This window comes from Schistocerca piceifrons, chromosome 5 (assembly GCF_021461385.2).
Source record: "Schistocerca piceifrons isolate TAMUIC-IGC-003096 chromosome 5, iqSchPice1.1, whole genome shotgun sequence".
Taxonomy (NCBI): domain Eukaryota; kingdom Metazoa; phylum Arthropoda; class Insecta; order Orthoptera; family Acrididae; genus Schistocerca; species Schistocerca piceifrons.
Genome location: NC_060142.1, coordinates 54,573,240 through 54,596,215, shown reverse-complemented (window position 1 = coordinate 54,596,215; position 22,976 = coordinate 54,573,240). Strand labels below are relative to the sequence as shown.

General features: G+C 41.8%; 1 protein-coding gene across 1 annotated transcript in view; it reads right to left on the bottom strand.

Annotated features, from left to right (window-relative positions):
- LOC124797941 (1-acylglycerol-3-phosphate O-acyltransferase ABHD5-like) overlaps positions 1 to 22,976 on the bottom strand; it is a 51,170-nt gene that overhangs the window by 1,731 nt on the left and 26,463 nt on the right. Inside the window, exons 6-7 of the mRNA XM_047261077.1 lie at positions 8,716 to 8,833; positions 1,365 to 1,551 (exon numbers count right to left, since the gene is read on the bottom strand). Of these exons, the coding sequence (XP_047117033.1) occupies positions 1,365 to 1,551; positions 8,716 to 8,833 (305 nt within the window). The remainder of the gene's footprint in view (positions 1 to 1,364; positions 1,552 to 8,715; positions 8,834 to 22,976) is intronic.

Here is a 22,976-nt window from a genome sequence, read left to right as displayed (position 1 = left end):
ACATGCTGCTTGTAACAGAACAGTATTACTTTTATATTTATGTAGTGTGTTGTAAATTTCTGATATGACTTAATCATGATTATTTAAAGAGGTATAAAATAATGGTAAAAGAATATTCTGATTAATAATTAGACACTTTATTTCTTTGGTGTATACTTAAGGATTTAAAACAATAACATTTATAAACTCTGGGATTTATTATTTATTATTATGAAAAGAGAAGTACTCAGCCAACGAAACGGGGAAGCCATTAGGCCAGAGAACTGCCAAGTTTTTTCCTTATCGTTCCATTTCTGGAACACCTTTTCTACAAGAGAAAATGTGCAATAGGCTAACCCAGTGGGCAGTGTTGATACAGGGTTGGCAGTTGGGCTGTATCATTAGTGCAAGTTTTTTGTGGTTCATTAACAAATGAAAATGGAGATACAAAACATTCATAACAGCCATTGCTTAAATTCTCAAGACTAAAATAAATTCAGCCTGATGACAATAATTAACTTATTTTTCTTTGCACAGTTCATAAAGTAATGTTTTAAAGGGAAGTCTTTCAATTGTTCGTTTAATTCTGGTACTAAAGCAAAAAATCTGTTTATTCAAACACACATTCATTACTGTTTCAAGTTTAACGAACAGATTTACCTTCAAGATTCTGTTCTTTCAGGACTGGTGGCATATATCAAAAGGAGGAAAGTTTTGAAGGTGAGTTAGTATTGGTTCTGAGCTCAATAGTAAATAATGACACTGTGTTTCGGTACAAAACATGACTCATCAAAATAATTAAAAGTGTGAAGTTAAGTGTAGTGTAGACTGTTTCTGCATACAATGCTCTAGTTTGTGACAAAATGCTATGGAAAAAGTATAATAGCCTAATTAATATTGAGACAGGTACAAACACAGTTATCATTTGTAAGTGAGTCCAGTTTACTTTAAAGGAGAGCTAACAATGGTTTTTATTTATTTTTTTAAAAAAAATATAGCCAAGGTTGTAGCAAGGTCACACAGTTTAACAGGCACAACCAGCCATTTGTAATAAAGGAGGTTAATAGTACACTATAGTTACAAGTAGAGTAGATGGCGCAGGGTCATTATATACACTAGCAAAAACGTTATAAAAATTAGATCTCGCTAATTGTAAACTTACAAATACAACTGATCTATCAGTATATGATGACTAAAAGTTCATATGTTCTGACGGAGATATTTGGCTATAGGAGTAAAGGAAGATAACAGGACGGAAATAATGAGTAACTATATTTCCCCATTACCACTCAGGAGTGATTCACTGGTATATACCTCTATTTTTCTTTCATGTTTAGCAAACGAAATTTTGCATGTTTTTGCTCACATTGCTTAGAATATCTTACCTGCACATTGACATATGAATTTGTGCGAGCTTGCTGTATTGTTTCCCCCGGTGTGTTCTGAACCCAAGATCTTGAACCATATATTATGGTTATTGGAATCTCTGGAGGCAAGGAATGTATACGTTGAATCATTGGGTGTTTTGCCCACCCAAATCCAGACATCATTGCACGAAATGCAGCTTCACCTCTGAAAAAGAAAGCACAAATTTATCATCATAAACACCAACAAATCTGCAAACAATACGGTGAGGAACCATATGAATATCTCATGTGATTTGTATAATACAGCTAACATCACTAATACAAATATCCCCAGTAACTACCAAACAACAAAAGCTAGATATGTGAAACAAGAAAGTTCTGTGCTGATCTATATTATTAGAAATTATATATCTCTAATCTCGGATAAAAGTTTGACCACAGACAGTCTGAACACATCTATTGGCAACTAAATTACAAGCACCAATTTAATAGGGCGTATCACCACCCCTTTTCCCCTGATAGCAATAACATACTGTTGTGACATGGATTCCACATGCACCACAAGTGTTGTGAAACAATCATGATCCATGGGTGCTCAAGAGCTGCTCACAACTCCACGAGATAGCTGCATCTAAGGTATACAAACCACATTCAATGGGGTCGCAGATGTGTACAACAGAACTGAGGGCAACTGACTGGGAGGAGAGAGGGTGGAGTGAGGTGGAACACACAAGTACTTCCTTATCTGCTGTGGAATGTTTTTCAATTAATTCTGACCAAGTCTGGGATTGATGGGGTGATAGACTGTCTTGTTGTAGGTAGAGGTTGACTAAAATGCTTAGGATGAACAAACAAATGTGCGTGACTGTACATCAGATTCATTGGTCATCTACCTGTGGCCGAGGAAAGTGATATCCTATTTCACCCTGTGTAAATATCCCCAATATGAGAATAACTCTGCTACCTGCCTGGATGGCAGGTTCCACTGCCTTGGGTGGCTTTCAATATATCCCTACCCTGCCACCAGTACACACTAAAAAGTTTCATCACTTATCAGTAGGGGTAGGAAAATTCCACATTAATAATAATGCAAAATCAGCAGCTTTTTAACAATGTAACATGAATTTGGCATTTTCCCCAATTCCATGTAATGATCTCTCAAATCAGAGGCTAGCAGTTTACTAATACTGTAAATTGCTAGTTACTAAATATTGATATTAATTCTGACCATTTCTCATGTATAATCTTAAATGACAGTTCATTTACCACACAAGGAACTATGGCCGTAGAAACAAAAATAGCCTATGACCGATGAACTCCATTTCAGTAACACCTTTAGTCACCAATGGCACATTTCCTGATACTTTTACACCACAAACAGTACCAAAAATAATGTTTATGAGAGACTTTTATAGTAGTACATCTATTGAACTGCATTTTTTGTAGTACACAGTAGTAAATATGAAATATCATGGTCGTTGATTGGTTGATTTGGAGGAGGGAACAAAACAGTGAGGTCATCGGTCTCACATCAGATTAGGGAAGATAGGGAAGGAAGTTGGCCATGACCTTTCAGAGGAATCATCCTGGCATTTGCCTGAAGTGCTTTAGGGAAATCACAACAACCTAATCAGGATGGCTGGAGACAGGTTTGAACCAGTGTCCTCCCGAATGCGAGTCCAGTGTGCTTATCACTGCGCAGCCTCACTCAGTTTTAAATCATGCTGCTTATGTAATATGATAACTTCTTATTGAATCATGTTCACTGGCCTTGCAACAACTGAATTACGATCTTTCAATCTAAGCTACAGCTCAACCCATCCAACGGGTTAAGCTGTCTCCCCAAGCTTCATTCATAAAATAGTAAAAAATATTGAATCAATATTAAAGTGAAATCATCATTAGTGTCCTGATTTATTTCCAAAGACAAATTCACATGTCCGTAGTTAAATTGCTGTATCTGTTTGCTTCTTGTATATATATTTATGTACTATGAAAATATGCCATTTAGATAATGCAAATGGGCCTCAATTATGGCCACATATCCACATAAGTCTGTTGTCTTCACCGCCGTAAGCTCCTGCTTCAAATACAGGATGATAATTATGACCTCTATTATTAACGCTCACACTGCATCTGGAACGGCAGGTTCCAGTCATGTAGATATTCTAAGGGGATATAAATTCCTTCATAATTTTGGGGAAAAGCAACTACCCATGCCAGAGGAAATGTGGACATTACCAAATGTATCTTCTTGTGCTGAAGACTGTATTCAAATATAGACTCTGGGTGACTGTTTTCACACTGAAATGTTCATTTCTCACTTTTTCAGAGCTTCCTGGCACTGTGCAATATCACACTTGCGGCTGTGGCCAGAAAGCACATAATCTCTGCAAGGTGTGGTGCACCAAACACATTACATGGCCAACTGATCTGCAATTTTAATTGTAAATGTTTATTATCATACCCGGACTAATTCTCTGCACTGCTACACATGTACGATCACCTTATACAGGGTGTTTCAAAAATGACCGGTATATTTGAAACGGCAATAAAAACTAAACGAGCAGCGATAGAAATACACCGTTTGTTGCAATATGCTTGGGACAACAGTACATTTTCAGGCGGACAAACTTTCGAAATTACAGTAGTTACAATTTTCAACAACAGATGGCGCTGCAAGTGATGTGAAAGATATAGAAGACAACGCAGTCTGTGGGTGCGCCATTCTGTACGTCGTCTTTCTGCTGTAAGTGTGTGCTGTTCACAACGTGCAAGTGTGCTGTAGACAACATGGTTTATTCCTTAGAACAGAGGATTTTTCTGGTGTTGGAATTCCACCGCCTAGAACACAGTGTTGTTGCAACAAGACGAAGTTTTCAACGGAGGTTTAATGTAACCAAAGGACCGAAAAGCGATACAATAAAGGATCTGTTTGAAAAATTTCAATGGACTGGGAACGTGACGGATGAACGTGCTGGAAAGGTAGGGCGACCGCGTACGGCAACCACAGAGGGCAACGCGCAGCTAGTGCAGCAGGTGATCCAACAGCGGCCTCGGGTTTCTGTTCGCCGTGTTGCAGCTGCGGTCCAAATGACGCCAACGTCCACGTATTGTCTCACGCGCCAGAGTTTACACCTCTATCCATGCAAAATTCAAACGCGGCAATCCCTCAGCGCCGCTACCATTGCTGCACGAGAGACATTCGCTAACGATATAGTGCACAGGATTGATGACGGCGATATGCATGTGGGCAGCATTTGGTTTACTGACGAAGCTTATTTTTACCTGGACGGCTTCGTCAATAAACAGAACTGGTGCGTATGGGGAACCGAAAAGCCCCATGTTGCAGTCCCATCGTCCCTGCATCCTCAAAAAGTACTGGACTGGGCCGCCATTTCTTCCAAAGGAATCATTGGCCCATTTTTCAGATCCAAAACGATTACTGCATCACGCTATCTGGACATTCTTCGTGAATTTGTGGCGGTACAAACTGCCTTAGACGACACTGCGAACACCTCGTGGTTTATGCAAGATGGTGCCCGGCCACATCGCACGGCCGACGTCTTTAATTTCCTGAATGAATATTTCGATGATCGTGTGATTGCTTTGGGCTATCCGAAACATACAGGAGGCGGCGTGGATTGGCCTCCCTATTCGCCAGACATGAACCCCTGTGACTTCTTTCTGTGGGGACACTTGAAAGACCAGGTGTACCGCCAGAATCCAGAAACAATTGAACAGCTGAAGCAGTACATCTCATCTGCATGTGAAGCCATTCCGCCAGACACGTTGTCAAAGGTTTTGGGTAATTTCATTCAGAGACTACGCCATATTATTGCTACGCATGGTGGATATGTGGAAAATATCGTACTACAGAGTTTCCCAGACCGCAGCGCCATCTGTTGTTGAAAATTGTAACTACTGTAATTTCGAAAGTTTGTCTGCCTGAAAATGTACTGTTGTCCCAAGCATATTGCAACAAACGGTGTATTTCTATCGCTGCTCGTTTAGTTTTTATTGCCGTTTCAAATATACCGGTCATTTTTGAAACACCCTGTATAAGTGCTGTCAGCCCTGCGTCACCCTATGGGACATGATTAAATTTCTCACAAGGACAAGGCCACTAATTAGTGTCTTCTGGCAACCCAACTCTTGTCAGAAAGATTGCACGAACTGACAGCTGAACAGGAATACGAACACAGCTAACAGTTGAAACAATGCCTCCGCTTTGCTACTATCAACTCCCACACTCAGACAAAATAAATGTCCTTGTTAGTACTCTCAGCTTTCTGTACTGGAAGAAATACTTCCCGGATCACTAGTCTCTGAACATTGCACTCCAAGAAGTCACAGACTAAACATCCATGATGCTGACGAACTGCCTATTGGCTTCTGTCTCGGGTTCTTCGGCCGACGTTCATCTAATGATTTTTCTGACGTTTCGCCAGCACGAGTGGCTGGCATTGTCAAAGCTTCACCCTCCATTGCCAGTGGTGAACAGAAAAATCATTAGATGAACGTCGGCTGAAGAACCCGAGACAGAAGCCAATAGGCAGTTCGTCAACAAGTGGCCATGAAAGCCTTAACAATTTTGTATCCATGATGCTGTCGAATTGATTACCTCCGATTTCATGAGCTCCAAACCACTCCACATAATTTTATAACATTCAGGTCTTTCAGCCACTCAGACACAGTAGTCACATTTCATTGGCCCATCCCCACTCATGCTGATCGCTTCACTCTAAAACACTCCATTCTGCCAGATCACCTTTCCCAACAGGTGCTTGGAATGGCCTGCCATCCTGGGGAATTATTGTGCCCTTGAGCCATCCTGTTGGGTCTCCTCCACAACCCACTTGGGAAAGACCAGCTGAAAAAACTTACTTCCTACAATTACCAACTTGGCACACACAACTTATTAGATTTAATAAGTTTCGTGTAAATGTTTTTAATGTTAATGTAGATAAATGTACAGCTGGTGTCAGTAAATATCATATAGTTGGAAAGAATATTTTCATTTTCAACATAACAACATAAGAAAGTGAAATATGACAAAAAGAACTAACTGTCAGAAACTAAAATAACACCAAAATCAATGACACAAATAACTCCGAAACTACAAAAAAAAGGCCAAAACGTTATGTCAAAACTGAAAAAAGGCAATTTGGGAGGGGGGGGGGGGAAGAAGAACTCACAGAAACTGTAAAAAAAGGTACCAAAACTGCCACAAGAGAACACCAAATTCAACAAAAAAATATCAAAATCCCCGAAAAACATTGTCCATGCTAACCAGTTAGTCAAGGTGTATCCACACATCAAACACACAATGGTAGCATTCCTGCATCTGTGCTAATTTCTGTGGCCTATATCATATAGTGAATTAGGATACATATGTGGACCAGTAGATTCTCTGTCCCACAATCAGGTGGTGGATCTGTACTATATGGGTGCCTGCTTGTTGCTGCTGCAGTTATTTGATAAATAATTTGCTGCATTTTAACCTTTCTATCCACTGTTAGAATCTACAACAGCTGATAGGAGACCTGTTATCAACATATTGTTGCCCATCAATACACTTGGCTCTCATGATCAATCTGTCATCAAATACACAAATATCGTGCTTCTTGTTCCTATGCTCAACTGCCATTTCACTGATGACTACAAGGTCAGATGAGATCCCAATTGCACAACATGCTGAACATCGCCATTTGCCATGGTGACAGAAGTGTGCCTATCCCACACAGCAGCTGCCACATATTTAAATTATTCCAAATTATTCACTGACTGCAAACTTCATGATATCAGCTGCAAGGGATATAGGCTTATTACCCAATTGTGACGTGCAAATTTAATCCAAACTAGGAAGTGAACCCCGATGTCTTGCTTATCATGAATGGTCACTTTACGCACTTAATAAAGGAAGATGTACATAGGACTACGATATCAGGATATAGAAAGAGACAAATGGAGATCTGGATTGGGCACAGGAGCGTGCACAGATAGCCAAAATGATTAAGGTGACAGCTTATAAGCTGGAATTCTGGGCTCCAGTCCCTGGCCGGTACAAATTTCATGTGTCACAACTGGATAATACATCTATACTCATTGCATCTGATGTCTCTCAATTCCCATTCAGCAAATAATTTGGAATAACATTTGATATAGCTGCTTATCATCATATCATATGTCCTCGGCAGTGTGTGTGTGTGTGTGTGTGTGGTCTAATTCGGATAAGCCCTTTTTGGCCAAATGCTAACCTTGTGACAGTTTTGTTGCTGTGTCTATCTGCGACTCAACATCACCACAATATGGAGAGGAGCAATCTATCCATTTCATAATAATATCATATGTAAACATATTTAACTCCTTATGAGTACACAATCACTCAAGATTCCAGCAGGAAAAAGAAGTTCCATTCTCTTCAGCTACATATAAATTATACGTGAGGCTCTCTGTGCTAACATTCACTCTGATTTGAGAATAACTGGGACAATGTTTCACAACTTGATTTAAGAGAATCTGAGGCATTCTTTCTCATCAGTGTCTCTAAGAAAAGGAGTCAAATTGTAATTGCAGCAAGAAATATCAACATAAACTAACTGCAGCCTACCTTGAGAAGACTGCACTTCTGCCTACATTGCTGTTAATAAATACAACACTGTAGTGTCCTAGGACATTGAATATAGTAATATCATAATGGGGATACAGTGAATGAATTCATGTTCAGTTCTTTGGTGAGTGCAAATTCAGAACTGGGTTGGTTCAAATGGCTCTAAGCACTATGGGACTTAACATCTGAGGTCATCAGTTCCCTAGACTTAGAACTACTTAAACCTAACCTACCTAAGGACATCATACACATCCATGCCCGAGGCAGGATTCGAACCTGCGACTGTAGCAGCAGCGCGATTCTGGACTGAAGTGCCTAGAACCACTCAGCCACAGCGGCCAGCCTCAGAACTAGGCCTGTATACCAGACGATCTTACATTTGTGCATGAAACACCCCAAAATCAGTGTGATGCACAGAATGAGGGAAGACACCTTGGTAAATAAAAGCCCTCTAAAAATTACCCAAAAGATTTCTTTGCTAATTCGTAGGTATAAACAATAATATCAAGCAATCTATGTAATAACTATTTTGAAATTCCATGTATTTTGTGTGCTCACCTCAATAATATATTACAAATCCACAGGTTATTTTGAAATAGAATGGTGTAAAGTATGACAGGTAAAATTCAAATGTTTCTTATTTAGTTGCCAAGACAGACCTTACACATAAGGGTGAAATCAATTTTATTTTTGTCTGCTTGTAATTAATTTTTCTATGGACTGAATGAACCATAAAAATACTCAAACAGTACTTACGTGGGATTCTGAGCGTTGCACTGATAAATGTACTGAGGTATCAGGCTAACATTCTCTTCAAGTGCTGGTGCGAATTTTCTTGTAAGATCAGGTCTCGTCTTTGCTATTAACCACTCACCTGAAATATTTCATTGCAGATGTAACACGAGAATACATATTTAAAACTACGCACACAACATTTAACATATTTCAAGATATCACATAAATCATCAAACACCAAATGTGAGACATCTGGGTGATGACTGAGCACATATGAAATAGTGATAGACCAGGTTAGCCACTATCAATCACTTTAGAACTTCTGAAAACATGGTGATTTTTGTGGGGCAGCAGCAGGTGCACAGCACAGAAATGTAATCCATGGGCACTGGCAGCAGTGAGTTCTTGATGCTTACAATGATGTGGAGGAGTAAACAGAAATGATGATGATGAGGAGGAGGAGGAGGAGGAGACTTGGGGAAGAAGGTGTGGATGCAGGCAGTCCTGGGATAAGGAGGTCATGGATGTGGCGCATGGGGCTAGCAGAGACTGATGTCAGGAGGACTACAGGAATAAATGATGTATTTCAAGGACAACTCCCAGCTATGAAATTTGGAAAAGGAAGTTTTGGAGAGAGAGAGAGAGAGAGAGAGAGAGAGAGAGAGAGAGAGAGAGAGAGAGAGAGAGAGAGAGAGGAGGGGGGGGGGGGGAGGATCCAGATGGAATGGATTGTGACAGTCATTAAATTCAAGTAAGTTGTGCTCTGCAGTGTGTTTCACCATTGGGTTGCCAACTCTGCTTTTGGCCAGTTAGACAATGACCATTAAATCTCAGGTTTATTGTGGGCAGAATCTAACAAAGTCAAAAAAGACTCCAGCCAATGGCTGTCAATAGCCAGTTGCCAGGTGCGAACAGGAGGATAACAACAGGTGGGACATGGACAACAGAGACAGCACACCTAAACGAGTATCCAAGAGCGAAAACCTAACGTTTAGCGAATTCTGACAACAATACAAGAGCACAGCAAAATCATGAATTAAGACAGAGCTGGCACATCACTAGCTTTACAATGTAGCCACAAGCATCAATTGGCTGACAAGATAAGCATGGCTCTGCAACCAGAGCTGCAGCAGTGAGGCTAGCTCTCGCATATGTAGCAGTGCCATCATCGAATTCTGTGATCTCGGCTGAACTTTCAAAACCGTCAGTCCAGGGTACCAGAGGGTGAACAGCTGGTGGTAGTCACGCACACACAGAATGCTGTGCAGAAATTGCAGCAGAGCTGTATACGATGGCTGCTGCATACATGGCTCTTCCTCTGATGAGACAGGATAAGCCTATACAGGATTGGAGTAGAATGTGCTGTGTGGATGACTCAGACAGATCTTGCACCTGAATCTATCACACGTATATGATTCATGTGGCAATGGCTTGGGGAGTGAGCCTGGCACAGAGAAGGACCAGAATGTTATGTAGATTGACTGGGAAGGGTACTCATTCTGCTAGAATTCATAATTACCATAGTTTAGAACTTCTGCACTAGTAATTATAAGGACTTTGTGACATTACAGTAAGCCATGTAAGGTAAAATGCAAAGTATAAGTAGTTCTGAGGCTGCCCACTAATCAGCAAAAAATTCAATATTTCAAATAAATTATGCCACATGTGCAATGAAATTCACATATAATATACAAATATAAAAATAATGTTCATTAGATGGAGAGACATCATTCCTTATTCATTCAAGTCTCCGGCAGGAGGCATATGACAATTATGTTACTGATTTAGCCTGTTGTATATTATGTTCAACCCTTTCCAGCGACTGTTCTGCTCTAACGCACAAGCACACTCATCACCAGTGGAACTATGGTACGGGAGACAACAAAACAACATGTAACATTTCCCCTGAATTCCACCTCTGTAGAAGCATTTCTTATTCCCCCCCCCCCCCCCCAAGTATCTCAGTAAGTATCTCCACCTTGGAGAATGGAGAAAGGGATTCTGGATTACGGGAAGTTTTACTGCATACCTAGAAATTCATAGGCAGTCTGCATTGCACTCATGGACTTTGAGCAAGTAATGATTTTCAACTTCTTACCGTATCTCAACTGTCCAAAGACTTCAAGCAGCCTTTTGTTCAGGTCAGTGTAAAATAAATTGTTGATTCTTTTAGAGAAAGAGAATGCCCTGGGCATGTCAAAGTTATTTGTCATTTTGCAACACTTGGAGCAGCGATCAGATAAATAATGATCATAAACTTCCATAAACCCTGAAAAAGTTAAATGCTGGCAACTGTGGTAATCTGATTACTGGCAGTGATAAAGGAATATTAGGAATATTCAGTCTCCACCACTTTGATGGTGGTGGTGGTGGTGGTGGTGGTGGTGGCGGTGGTGGTGGTGGTGGTGTGTTGGGGCTTATGGGCGCTCAACATCGAGGTCATCAGCGCCCTGACACACATTAAAAGGAACGAATGTGGACAGACCTAAGAAAACTAAAGCACACACTCAAAGAAAGCAGGAAAAGAAGGAAAATGCTACATAAGAAAGTAAAACCTAAGGAAAGGGGAAACATAGCAACAAGAATGTCACAGGAAATTGTTATTGGCTGGCCACTTACATAAAATATGGGCGAGCTTGTCACACAGTGAGCAAATTAAAATCCTCTCCCTAAAATCTTTGTAAAAACATTTGACAGGGCACAGAACTTTAAAACTTTAGCCACATTCGTCCGAGTGTTGCCTAAAAGAGATGGCAGGTCCACTGGCAAGTCAGCCGCGACCCGCTGGTCAGAAAATAAAACGCAATCCAATAAAACATGGCGCACAGTGACCTGGACGCCACAAGCACCACACATTGGAGGGTCCTCTCGCCGGAGTAGGAAGCCGTGCGTCATAGGGCTGTGGCCTATCTGAAGCCGAGTGAGGAGAACCTCGTGCCGTCGAATTAATGTATTCACCACACTACATATTTCAGATAGCCAGATGATATAAGGTATGGTACAGTGAATAAACTGGTCAGTTTATGAGAATAATTTACACACACACACACACACACACACACACACACACACACACCTTTTTCCATTGCTCTCAAAGTCTCTATACAGTACAACAATGACGCATATAACACACATGTAACCCAAACAGAACGAAAGAGTAGCCTCTAAAAACACTGACATCCAGGATTTTTTTAGCATAATGGGCTCAAGGAAAGAAATGACACAAGAGAAATCTTCCAGAATATTGAGATATTTTTATTAACACTTTTGGAGCAGGAATAAATAGGTATTTTGACCATATTTTGCTGGCCAGTGTGGCCGAGTGGTTCTAGGCGCTTCAGTCTGGAACCACACAACCGCTACGGTCACAGGTTCGAATTCTGCCTCGGGCATGGATGTGTGTGATGTCCTTAGGTTAGTTAGGTTTAAGTAGTTCTAAGTTCTAGGGGACTGAGGACCTCAGATGTTAAGTCCCATAGTGTACAGAGGCATTTGAACCATTTGACCATATTTTAAAGACCACATCACACTCCCAGCACAACATCTTTGCCCTTGGCCAGCAGGCATCTCTTCTCTGCAGACTATTTACAAACACTGCAAAGGCATTGAATGTTGCGGACATATTACTGTATACAAACAGTCTGTTGACACACCCATTTTTACAGGCTTCACCAGGGGCACCAGCCAACAATTGCAACCAGTACCTGCACCAGGAAACTAGTGGAGCTCCTATTGAGGAAATGAGTACCATCCCTACACGTCATTGATACACTAAAGCAAGTACCTTTCTGCACGTCATGGACATATCTCTGTCTGATAACTACATAATGTTAAGTGCAACCTCCTGTCACTGCATTCAACTGCTCACTCAGTTTTGGGCCAGGAACTGGCCACACTCGTAGCCCATCAATAGGAACTTGCCGACACCGGCCCAGATGCTCTGCTTTACATCACAGCTGCTCAGGATGAGGCTTCCCTGAGAATTTGTATTATGCCACTGAACTTTGTTTCTGTAATTCTCAACCGATCACAAACGATCTTTCAGTTGTTACTAGAACCAAACTTTGTTGTGAACTTGTGCCATGAATAAAGTATATTCTTAAGTTCGACCTGGGAATTATCATTTACTACAACCATTTACTGCAACATTCATCACCCACAATTGGTTGTAACAGAGGCAAGAGTTAAACTTTTGATATAATATAAGCAACGAGGATAGAAATGTGTCTTCTATGGCACTCTAATCTCATTCCAGGGACATTACTTTACTGCCCAGGTTGGATACTTTGTGTGAGACAGAAACTTACACTGTGTGTACATTGTTGCACTTTTGTGGAATCTGTAGACCTGAATACCATATGTTTGTTTCCGGAGGTCATCGCCTGTGGAAAAATAAGGGATAGTTCATCACAGGTACATATCACTTGAATATGTGTCACGGCGGTACAGCGTCACTATTCACACCAGTACCTCCTCTGGCTTCAGTGCCTTTGTCAGCTCTTCCCTTAGTCCATTGCCCGCCTGCTCCCCATGTCCAGCTGTGCCTGACATTGCTCTGCCCATTGCAGTCATGGTCGGCCCTTCTCACAAAGCTGGCTCACCTGGACTTCCATGGTGATGAGGTTTGAGTCCACATGCTGCAGCTCCTTGGGTCATCAACCCATGCCATCCCGCCCAGCCACCATGGCCCATCCCTTCCCCCATGCCCTATGCTGTCCTACCACTGTGAACCCTCACCATGAAGATGCAGCCATGTTTGGAATTCCTCATGAGGGTGGCTCAGCCCAAGACATGTCACCTGGCCTCCTCATGAAGATGGCACACATCATCTTCCAGCAGCAAGGTTCCCACTTTCTCTCCTTCTTGCCACATTTGATACTGCATCCATAATGATGAAACCATTGTCAGATCCCTACACACAGCACCACAACTCAACTGCCACCCAAACACTGGCCTTTCCCAGCCACGCCTGACAGACTTTTTTTTATGCCTTTGTCTTTTTGCAGCCATCGCTGGCCTCCCTTTCCTACGTGGCACTACACTTTGACTTCTGCCAAGCAGATCATCTGTAGTCTTTGCATCGTCTTGCAGTTCCACTACAGCTGAACCCGACACTATCCTCCCACAGCCAAGTCTATTGCTGCCCGCCAAATCATGCTGCCTCTTCCAGCCGATACATCGGTGGTTGAGCTCTTTCTTTCGAGAGCCACACAACCCTAGGCACCACTGCTTCTATGTAACATACATCCTTCTCTGTGGTGAATATTTTTGTATGCACCTAAGCATGCTGCAATCACAACTTTCTTGCTGCCCATTGGTCTCACTCCATCCAATTGTTCCCATGTTCCAATGAATGCTGTGGCAATGGCCTTCCTGCCACCTCGGTCACCCTTTGGCCCATGTTTTTCCTGTGCTCCTGTGCCTGTGCCCTTTTCATTCCTTTTCGTGGCATCTCTGTCCTCTGGAATCCATCGAACATTCCTCTGTTCCTCCCATATGCTCTCAAAGCCGGTGACCACTGTCCACAAGTTAGTTAGTGCCTGCCGACACTGCGTCTGTCGTCACCGTCGCACGCTTTGCATCACACTGGTTGAGCCCAGTCATCCACCGTATCCAGCAATGCTGCTACTCCATGGCCGCCAGTGCCTTCGCACCTCATACTGGGCCACTGGTCTTTCCTTTGTGGGCCACTGGGAGGCTCACATGTGGTTGCATTCTTCACTACCGCTAATTCTCCTGCATTTTCTCTTCACAGTACTGGCCAGGTCAGCCACAACCTGGAAGGCATTCACTTCAGAATACTCGGTAATCTATTCCTGCAACTGGGTTACAGCTGCTTTGAAGTCCTCGTTCCGTTGGACCTCTCCTCAGCCAAAGTAAGTTCCAATGCAGTATTGGTGGCTTCAACAATTGGGCTCCATCATCTGTTCAAAGAACAGGGGTGTTGTAAATTGGCCATAGGCTGACCACATCACACATCCAGCACATCTTTGCTTAGAGTGTTTGCCCGCCCTTGGCGCACAGGCGTCTCTCCTCTGGAGACAATTTACAAATACCACAAGGGCTTCACATGTTGTGGTCACAATACTGTATACAAACTGTCTGCTGATACACCCATTTTTACAGGCTTCACCAGGGGCACCAGCCAACAATTGCAACCAGTACCTGCACCAGGAAACTAGTGGAGCTCCTATTGAGGAAATGAGTACCATACCTACACGTCATGAAGTCGCAGACATACTTCCAACTGCTCGATACTTAAGGTGAAGCAGCAGCATTCAATTGCTCACTCATTTCCAGGCCAGGAGCCAGCCACCCTCATAGCCCATCAATCAGAACTCACAGTGACCAGCCCAGATGCTCTACTCCACACAGAACTGTCTCCATATTGCTCCACAGTACCGCACATGGTACAGCCCCCAGCGAACACCATTCTACAGCCACCTGAGATGAGGCTTCCCCTGGAACTGGTATTATGTCAGTGAAATTTGTTTCTGTTATTGTCAAGTGATCACAAACAATCTTTCAGCTGTTCTTAGAACTAAACTTTATGGTATATTTGTGCTGTGGATAAAATGTTCTTGAGTTCAACCTGGGAATAATCATTCACTAAAGAGTGCATCTCACACAATGGCTCTTAACAGTGATGAGGAAATTTAAACTCTCATTATAACAAATACATACTTTCACAAAACATTTTCTATATAATCTTGTTTTCTATAAAAGGTAAAAAGATTCCTGGCTGTAAATGTGCTGAACTTCCCACAAAAAAAAATATTTTTGTATACCAAATTATTTTAACACTGAAGTATTTGAAATTTCTTATATAAAGAGATTAATAGTAATCAACTTTTGAAGCAGTGTAATTTGCACGGCCCTACTTGGGCAGTCTCTGGAAAATTGTTTCTTTGCTTAACACTTTTCCAGTCAGCTTCTTGCTTCTCTGAAAACACATTACACTTTGTCTACAATTCAGTTTCCTCCTTTTCCGTCTACATTTTCTTTGAGGAAATGGCTGCCAGGGAAGGGGGAGATGGTGGGAGGGATGGAGAACATGACAAGATTCAGAATGTTGGATATTGCTTCATTAAAACAGCTGCCTAAGGAATATGATGGAAACGTCATGTGGCTAGGGCCTCCCGCCAGGTAGACCATTCACCTGGTGCAAGTCTTTCGAGTTGATGCCACTTCGGCAACTTGCGTGTCGATGGGGATGAAATGATGATAAGGACAACACAACACCCAGTCCCTGAGTGGAGAAAATCTCCAACCCAGCTGGGAATTGAACCCGGGCCATTAGGTATGACATTCTGTCGCACTGACCACTCAGCTACCAGGGGCAGACATGAATATGATTATCTTGAATGAATGCGATTGGCTGGATACTTTTTTGATGTAAAAGGTTTGGAGCACTTTAGTTATTTTTTTCCATTTCTACTTATACTGGCAACATTGAAAGATATGAACTTTATTATTTCTAGCTTTATTTCTAGCTTTTGCTAATAGCCTTAAGGAAAAAACAGACTTCACAAAAACATTATGTTTGGAGGAAGACTTGCAGCTATAAGTGTTTGTTCCAGCTTTCTTTGATGTGGCCTTTTTTGGTCACAAACATTGACAGTTTAATAGCCTGATATGCAATTCTAATCTTGAAACACAGTCTCCAACAGCCTTCTTTTTCATGCATTTATTCATCTCTAGGAAAATTTGTCAACTGCATGATTTTCAGAATAGTTTGTTTAATATAAACATACTGTTTTTAATTTACGTGCAATTGTGAAATATTTATCACAAGTTGTTTGGCTCTTGTATGACGTAACATACTCATACTGCTGGCATTTGAAGAATTTCTTTTGGCTGGGCTTATGATCACACTTATGTCAAAGGAACTAGCTTTCTTAGATTCTGACAGCAATGGTGACTTGAAAGTTTCTGACAGCAATGGTGACTTGAAAGTAAGCATTTATGCTACTATTTTCTTGATATCACCAGTTATTCGTATGGTATTTCTCACTTATGAAATCTTATGCTCCCTACTCATCATAAAATCTCAACAAGAAATGCTGCTTTTGATGAGGTTCGTGATGATGTGTAACATCACCACAAATAGGTGATCATCAAGGATTATTCTCTTCTGTTGCAGCATGGACTATATAGGAGCAAAGATTTCTACAAAAAGTGTTCCATTTATAAAGGCAGAGGAGGGGAAGGGGGAGCAATATTATGCTACAGAGGACATATGCCTGGACTTCCATGGGATTCGTGACAGTAATTGAAGGCATCCAACAGCTGCCAACTGTGTGAAAATTATTGTGTACCACCAACGTCCTTTCATGTTTGATGTCTTTCTTCACGATGATGGCATCTTCCTGTAGGATAATTGTCCATGTCACAAGGTCAGAATCATGCTTGAGTGGTTTGAAGTGCATGATGTTTTGACCACGTAATTTTCCTGATTTGAACTTGAGGCAACACTTCTTGGATGCTATCAAATGCCAGATCTGCACCCACAAACCATCAGGCAACAATTTATGATAATACTATATGAATAACTGTGCATCAATATCTGGTGTTCATACCTTCAGAACCATGTCCATGTTAAACAGAATTGTCACTGTATTGCATTACAAAGGCAGACAAACACAATATTAAGTAGATGGTTATACAGTATTGGCTCATCAGCATATGGAAAAAATAGATCACTTAATGCTACAGGAAGATTTTGGCAGAGAACTGAACGACTTGTGTTCAAAGATATTAGCAAGGATGGGAAACCTGAAGATTTATTTGTCTGTTGGAAAATTAGAGACAGTACTCGAATCTTGTGTCCAAGAAACATCATTCTAGTTAAAAACAAAAACAACAAAAAAGGCAACAATTATCACTTTATGCCTAGTCATTACACAATTCTCACTTCCTGTTTATTCATTAAAGAAAGCAGTGAGAAATTCAGTATACATTCGGGGAATGTGCTTACTCTGGAAAGATTTTAAATGTTACATGGGACATCCTATGACACTGAATGCCTAATAGGAGAGTACACCCACTTTCAGTCCCAAATGTCTGACAATAGCCAATGCAGAGGGTCTCCAGAGACTGCACACCACAGAGTGTCAACACAACAATAATTCATCTCACAAGCATGTAAGCCACCTGTACTTATTATGGTATTCTATCAGGTTTATTTATCAGAAATAGGACATTTCTAGTTATTGAAATCACAATTTTGTTATATTTTTTAACATTTACAATACTTGAATATTTTAATTGTTTAGCTACTTTTAGTTTTGGTAGTTACTGCTAGGATCATACTGACACAATAATTTGTAAGCACACTGACATGTTCAGAACTCAGTGGTTTACTTTTGAGGTCAATGAATAGCTGCTCAAGAGAACACAAAAATAAGAAGCAATTGAGTCCAATATATTATTAAATTATAACAATATTGCAAATTCCTGGATGTAATGGTACATTACACAAGGGTAAGGCAACACTCGCCTACAGCAGGCTAATGTGCAAGCATAAAAACAAGTAACAGAAAATCAATGTAACTTTCTAGCTCTTGCACTACTTCTAGTAAAATTATACTCATTCACACACATACTACGCAAAACCCTAAAGCACAAAGGCAGGCAGGCATGGTGTGAGTGAGTGAGGGAGGGGATGGGTGGAGGGAGAGAGGGAGACCACATGAAAAGGAGAAAAGTGGTGGGAGAAGGCAGTACAAGATCTGAACAGGGAAGGAGTGGTGTGGACATAAGAGAAAAGGGGAAATGAAACATAAGACAGTGAGAAACAGGTTAGTAGAAGTTTATACCAGGGAGATTCCGAGGGTGCAGGATGAGCTGGAGAGATAATTCCCACCTGCATAGTTAAAGAGAAATGTGTGCTGGACTGGGGTACCAAGACAGCCCACATAGTGTAGCAGCTATTTAAATCATCAGTGTTGTTGTGTGCAACGTATTCAGCATGTAAACTGTCACATCTGTTGTTCTCTACAGTTTGTTGGTGGTCACTCACGCAAGTGGACAGTTGGTTACACATCATACCCACAAAGTGTGTTGTGTAGTATTTGCAGCATGGCTGATATGTAATGCAGCTGCTAACAAGCATCACCATGCCTTTCATTGGGTAGGAAATGTCTGTGACTAGAATACAGTTGCACGAGTGGAGGGTGTACGGGACACATCTTGCAACTGGGTCAATCAAAAGTGAATTACCCTGGGGAGCACGATTGGAATATGAATGGACAAGGATATTCTGTAGGTTGGGTGGGTGGTGGAACTCTACTTCGGATTACGTCGATGGGATTTTAGGTAGGATATCCCTCATCTCAGGCCACAATGAGAGGTAGTTGAAGCCCTGGTGAAGGATGTGGTAGAGCTTTTCAAGGTCAGGGTGATACTGGGTGAACAGAGCAGTGCTGGTTGGTGGCTGGTTACAACATTTACTGGTGTCAGAGGATGAGATGCCACACTCCTGTTTATGGATGAGCTGCATAAAATATTGTCTGCCAACACAGAATCTGATAGAGTTAGATTTTGACAACTCCAGCTTTCCCCTGCAGATGTAGCATACACAGGTGATGGACTGTAAGGTATATACTTTTTGACAGGGAACATGTGGCAGCTATCACAGTGGAGGTATTATTGGTGGTTGGTGCACCTGATATGAATAGAAGTATTTATGGAACCATCTGAGTAGTGAAAATCAACATTTAGGAAGGGTGGTAAGTTGTGTTGAGAAGGACCAGGTGAAGTGGATTTGGGAGTCGGTGTTGAGGCTATAGAGAATAAAGCAAAAGTTGTCCCACTATGGTTCCCGATCATGGAAATGTCATCAATAAATCTCAACCAGACGATTCATTTTAGGTGTTGACTGGATAAGAAGATTCCTCCAAATGTGGCCCATAAATAAGTTTGGTAGGATGGCGTCATAGCAGCATAACAATATTAGACTTGTATAAGAACAATACCGTTATAGCACAAGCTTGTTTACAGAGTTGGCCTTCGGAAGTGAAATAATTGTGGGTCAGCATGTAGTTGGCTAGGAGGATTAGGAAAGAGGTGGTGTGTTTGGTACCAGGAGGACATCAGGAAAGGATGTTAGAGGATATTCGTGTACAAGAATGTCACACCCACAGAGACCAATGAGTCTGGTGGTTAACGGGACGGGAACTGTGGAGTGAAAGGGAAGGAATTGAGCAGTGTCTTGAATGTAAGATGGGAAATTACAGACAATAATTTGGAGGTGTTGGTCAAGGAAGGTAGAGGCTGATTCTTTGGGAGCATTGTACCCAGCCAAAATGGGATGACTTGTAGAAAGACCTGTGAGGTTGGGTTTGTGGAGTTTGGGGAATGGGAAAAAGGTTGGAGTGAAGGGGTTTGTTGGTGTGAGGAAGGAGATAAATTCAGATTCACAATTTGGGATGGACCCAAGGCCTTGATAAGCTGCTGGAGGACATGTTGAACTACTAGGATGAGATCACGGTCATATGGTTTGTATGCAGATGTGTCAGAAAGTGGGCAGAGACCTCAGCCACACAGCCACTCGATTTGTGACCACTGTGTAGGGCCTTTGTCTGTGGGAGGGATGACAAGGTTCAGGTTACGGATAACTGTGTGTTCCATTGGATTGCTGTTGGACATGCAATGGAGGGATTCAGGAAAGGAAGGTAAGGAATTCCTGAAAGATTATCAGGGGACAACTGGGTGGATGGGGAAGCAGGATCATGGTTGTAGGGAGATTGGATGTGTTTTAAACAGTGTCATATAGGGGGTTTTGGTTGGCTGTTGTTAGTGGGGTGCATGGTGAAGAAATATTTCCACTGCAGAGAACCAGTAAAGCAAGGAAGGTCCGCTGGACTTAGATTCTGTGTTAAAGGTGAAGCCTTTAGAAATTACTGAGGCATCTGCAAGGTTCAGAGTTTATGCCAGTTTTAATAGTAAGTCCATTAGGTGGGATACCATGAACCAAACAAGACTTCAAAAAAGAGGATGTGAGATTGGAATTTTGCAAGGGCTTTGAGGAATTTTCAGATATGGTGAAGTACAATGAGCAGCAATTCATGGTTGGATGGCTGGGAGAAAGGAGGAGTCACTGAAAAAACTGTTAGATAAGGTTGAAAATTGCAAAGTAAAAACTTGTGGTGGTAGTGTTATAATGGAAAAATGGTAAGATTGGTGTAGAGAGCTATGTAGGAAGTTCGAATGAAGGCCAGAAAAGGTTTTAAAGAAGCAGGACATAGGTTGGGGTGCTCATAAATAAATATGTTCAATCATAAACTGACAAGTGCAACAATAAGAAACACCTGTGATCATGCAACCCAATCATAAAAACACAGGCATGACTAGTTAACAATCAAGCTGGACAGCACAAGAAGGTAGAGGAGAAAGAATTAAAAACAGCACTAGATTAAAATGTTCAAAACACAGCCATCACCACAAGAGCAGGAAGTTATAACGTGGCACTGATTAATGGGGTGGGTTGTTACAATAGGGGGTATTTAAATCGTGCAATAGAGGGTGGCTGATGTGTGTTTTTAAGGCAGGTGCAGTAGAGGAACAGAAAGTATAGACATATCAAAGAATGGGCAGCGAGTGGTAGGCACATAAACAAAGACAAACAAAGGTAATGACATATAGGAAGAGGGAGAGAGCTGAATTAGCAAATTAACTATAATCAAAACTCTTCATTAGAAAAATATGCAAAATATGGTAAAGGTAACCACACACCTATAGTAAATTGATGTGTGGAGCATAGAAAACATGTAACAGAAAAAAGGAATTCTTGCTCTTTTTCTAATAAAACTACAGACATTAACTCACACAACTATACAGACATCCAAAGGTTCATTCGTGTGGCCATGGTGAAATTTATTATCAGTTTTTGGAAGCAGCTGCTTGGGCTGATGGAGATGATGAGGGGATAAGAAAGGACACACAAGGCAAGGAAGGGGTAGCAGATGATTAGTGGCTCCACAACAAGATGAAAGATGTTCAGAGGGTGAAGCATATAAGTGATACACAGTGAGTGGAGGAGGAGAAAGAAGGGAGGGAAAAAGAAAGAGAGAAAGTCGGAGATGAAGAGGGAGGCAGAGGGGACAGGAGTGGAGAAAAGGGGGGGAGGGGAGGGGGAGGGGAGGGGGAGGGGAGGGGAGGGGAGGAGTGGAGAAAAGGGGGAGGGGAGGGGAGGGGGGGAGAGAGAAAGCAAGAGAGAGAGAGAGAAAGAAAGAGAGAGAGAGAATTCCTGCATGGTGGGAGGGAGGGGGGGGGAAGGAGGGAGGGGGGGGGGGAAGGAGGAAGAGTGGAGGAAGGAGGAAGAGTGGAGAAAGAAGTCAGATACGATGTGGGAGGGGGAGGACTCGAGTGAACAGACAAGAGAAGGAGAAAATAGTAGCATTCAGCAGCGGGAAATGGGTTAGCGGTGATTTAGGCCACAGGATTGCAAGAGCACAAGATATGCTGGAGAGAGAATTCTCATTTGTGTAGTTGAGAGAAACTTGTGCCAGAACAGGATATCCAGATGACCCATATAGAGAAGCAGCTGTTGAAGTTTTTTGTATTGTGGTGTGTAGCATATTTGGCAACTGGATGAATAAGCTTTTGGTTTGTCACAGTTTGGCAATGGCCATTCATTCATGCAAGGAGACAGTTGGTTATTTGTCATGCCAATATCAAAGGTGGAGCAGTAACTGCAACATAGCTGATAAATAACAAGCCTGCTTTCACATGTGGTCCTGAATTTATTGCATATGAACTGCCTGTGACTGGATTGTAGTAGGTGGTGGGAGGGTGTATGTGACAGGTCTTGCACCTGGGACGAAGACTCACGGGGAGAAAGATTGGAACATGGACAAACACGGATTTATTCTGCAGATTTGGTGGGCAGTGGAACACTATTTTGGGTGATGTTGGTAGGATTTTGGTGTGGTATCCTCCATCTCATGGCAAGACAATTAGCAGTCAAAGCCATGATGAGGAATGTAATTGACCTTTTCCGGGCCACAGTGATACTGGGTGATCAGAGAAGTGCTGGATGGTGGCCGAATCAGAGGTTTACCCGTGTAAGGCAATGGCATGAGAGATATGTTTATCACACAATCCAAGCTCAAACCATATTTCACAACCTCTACTCTTTTTGAAAAATCCTTTGACTCAGTGACCACAAATTCTTGAATGCCATCACTGTAATAGAAACTCTTGTCCTTAAATGGCTGGAATAGCATTCCCAGCACCAGTTACTCCTGTCTCGTGCCAGCATGAGATTACCTAAAGCCAAG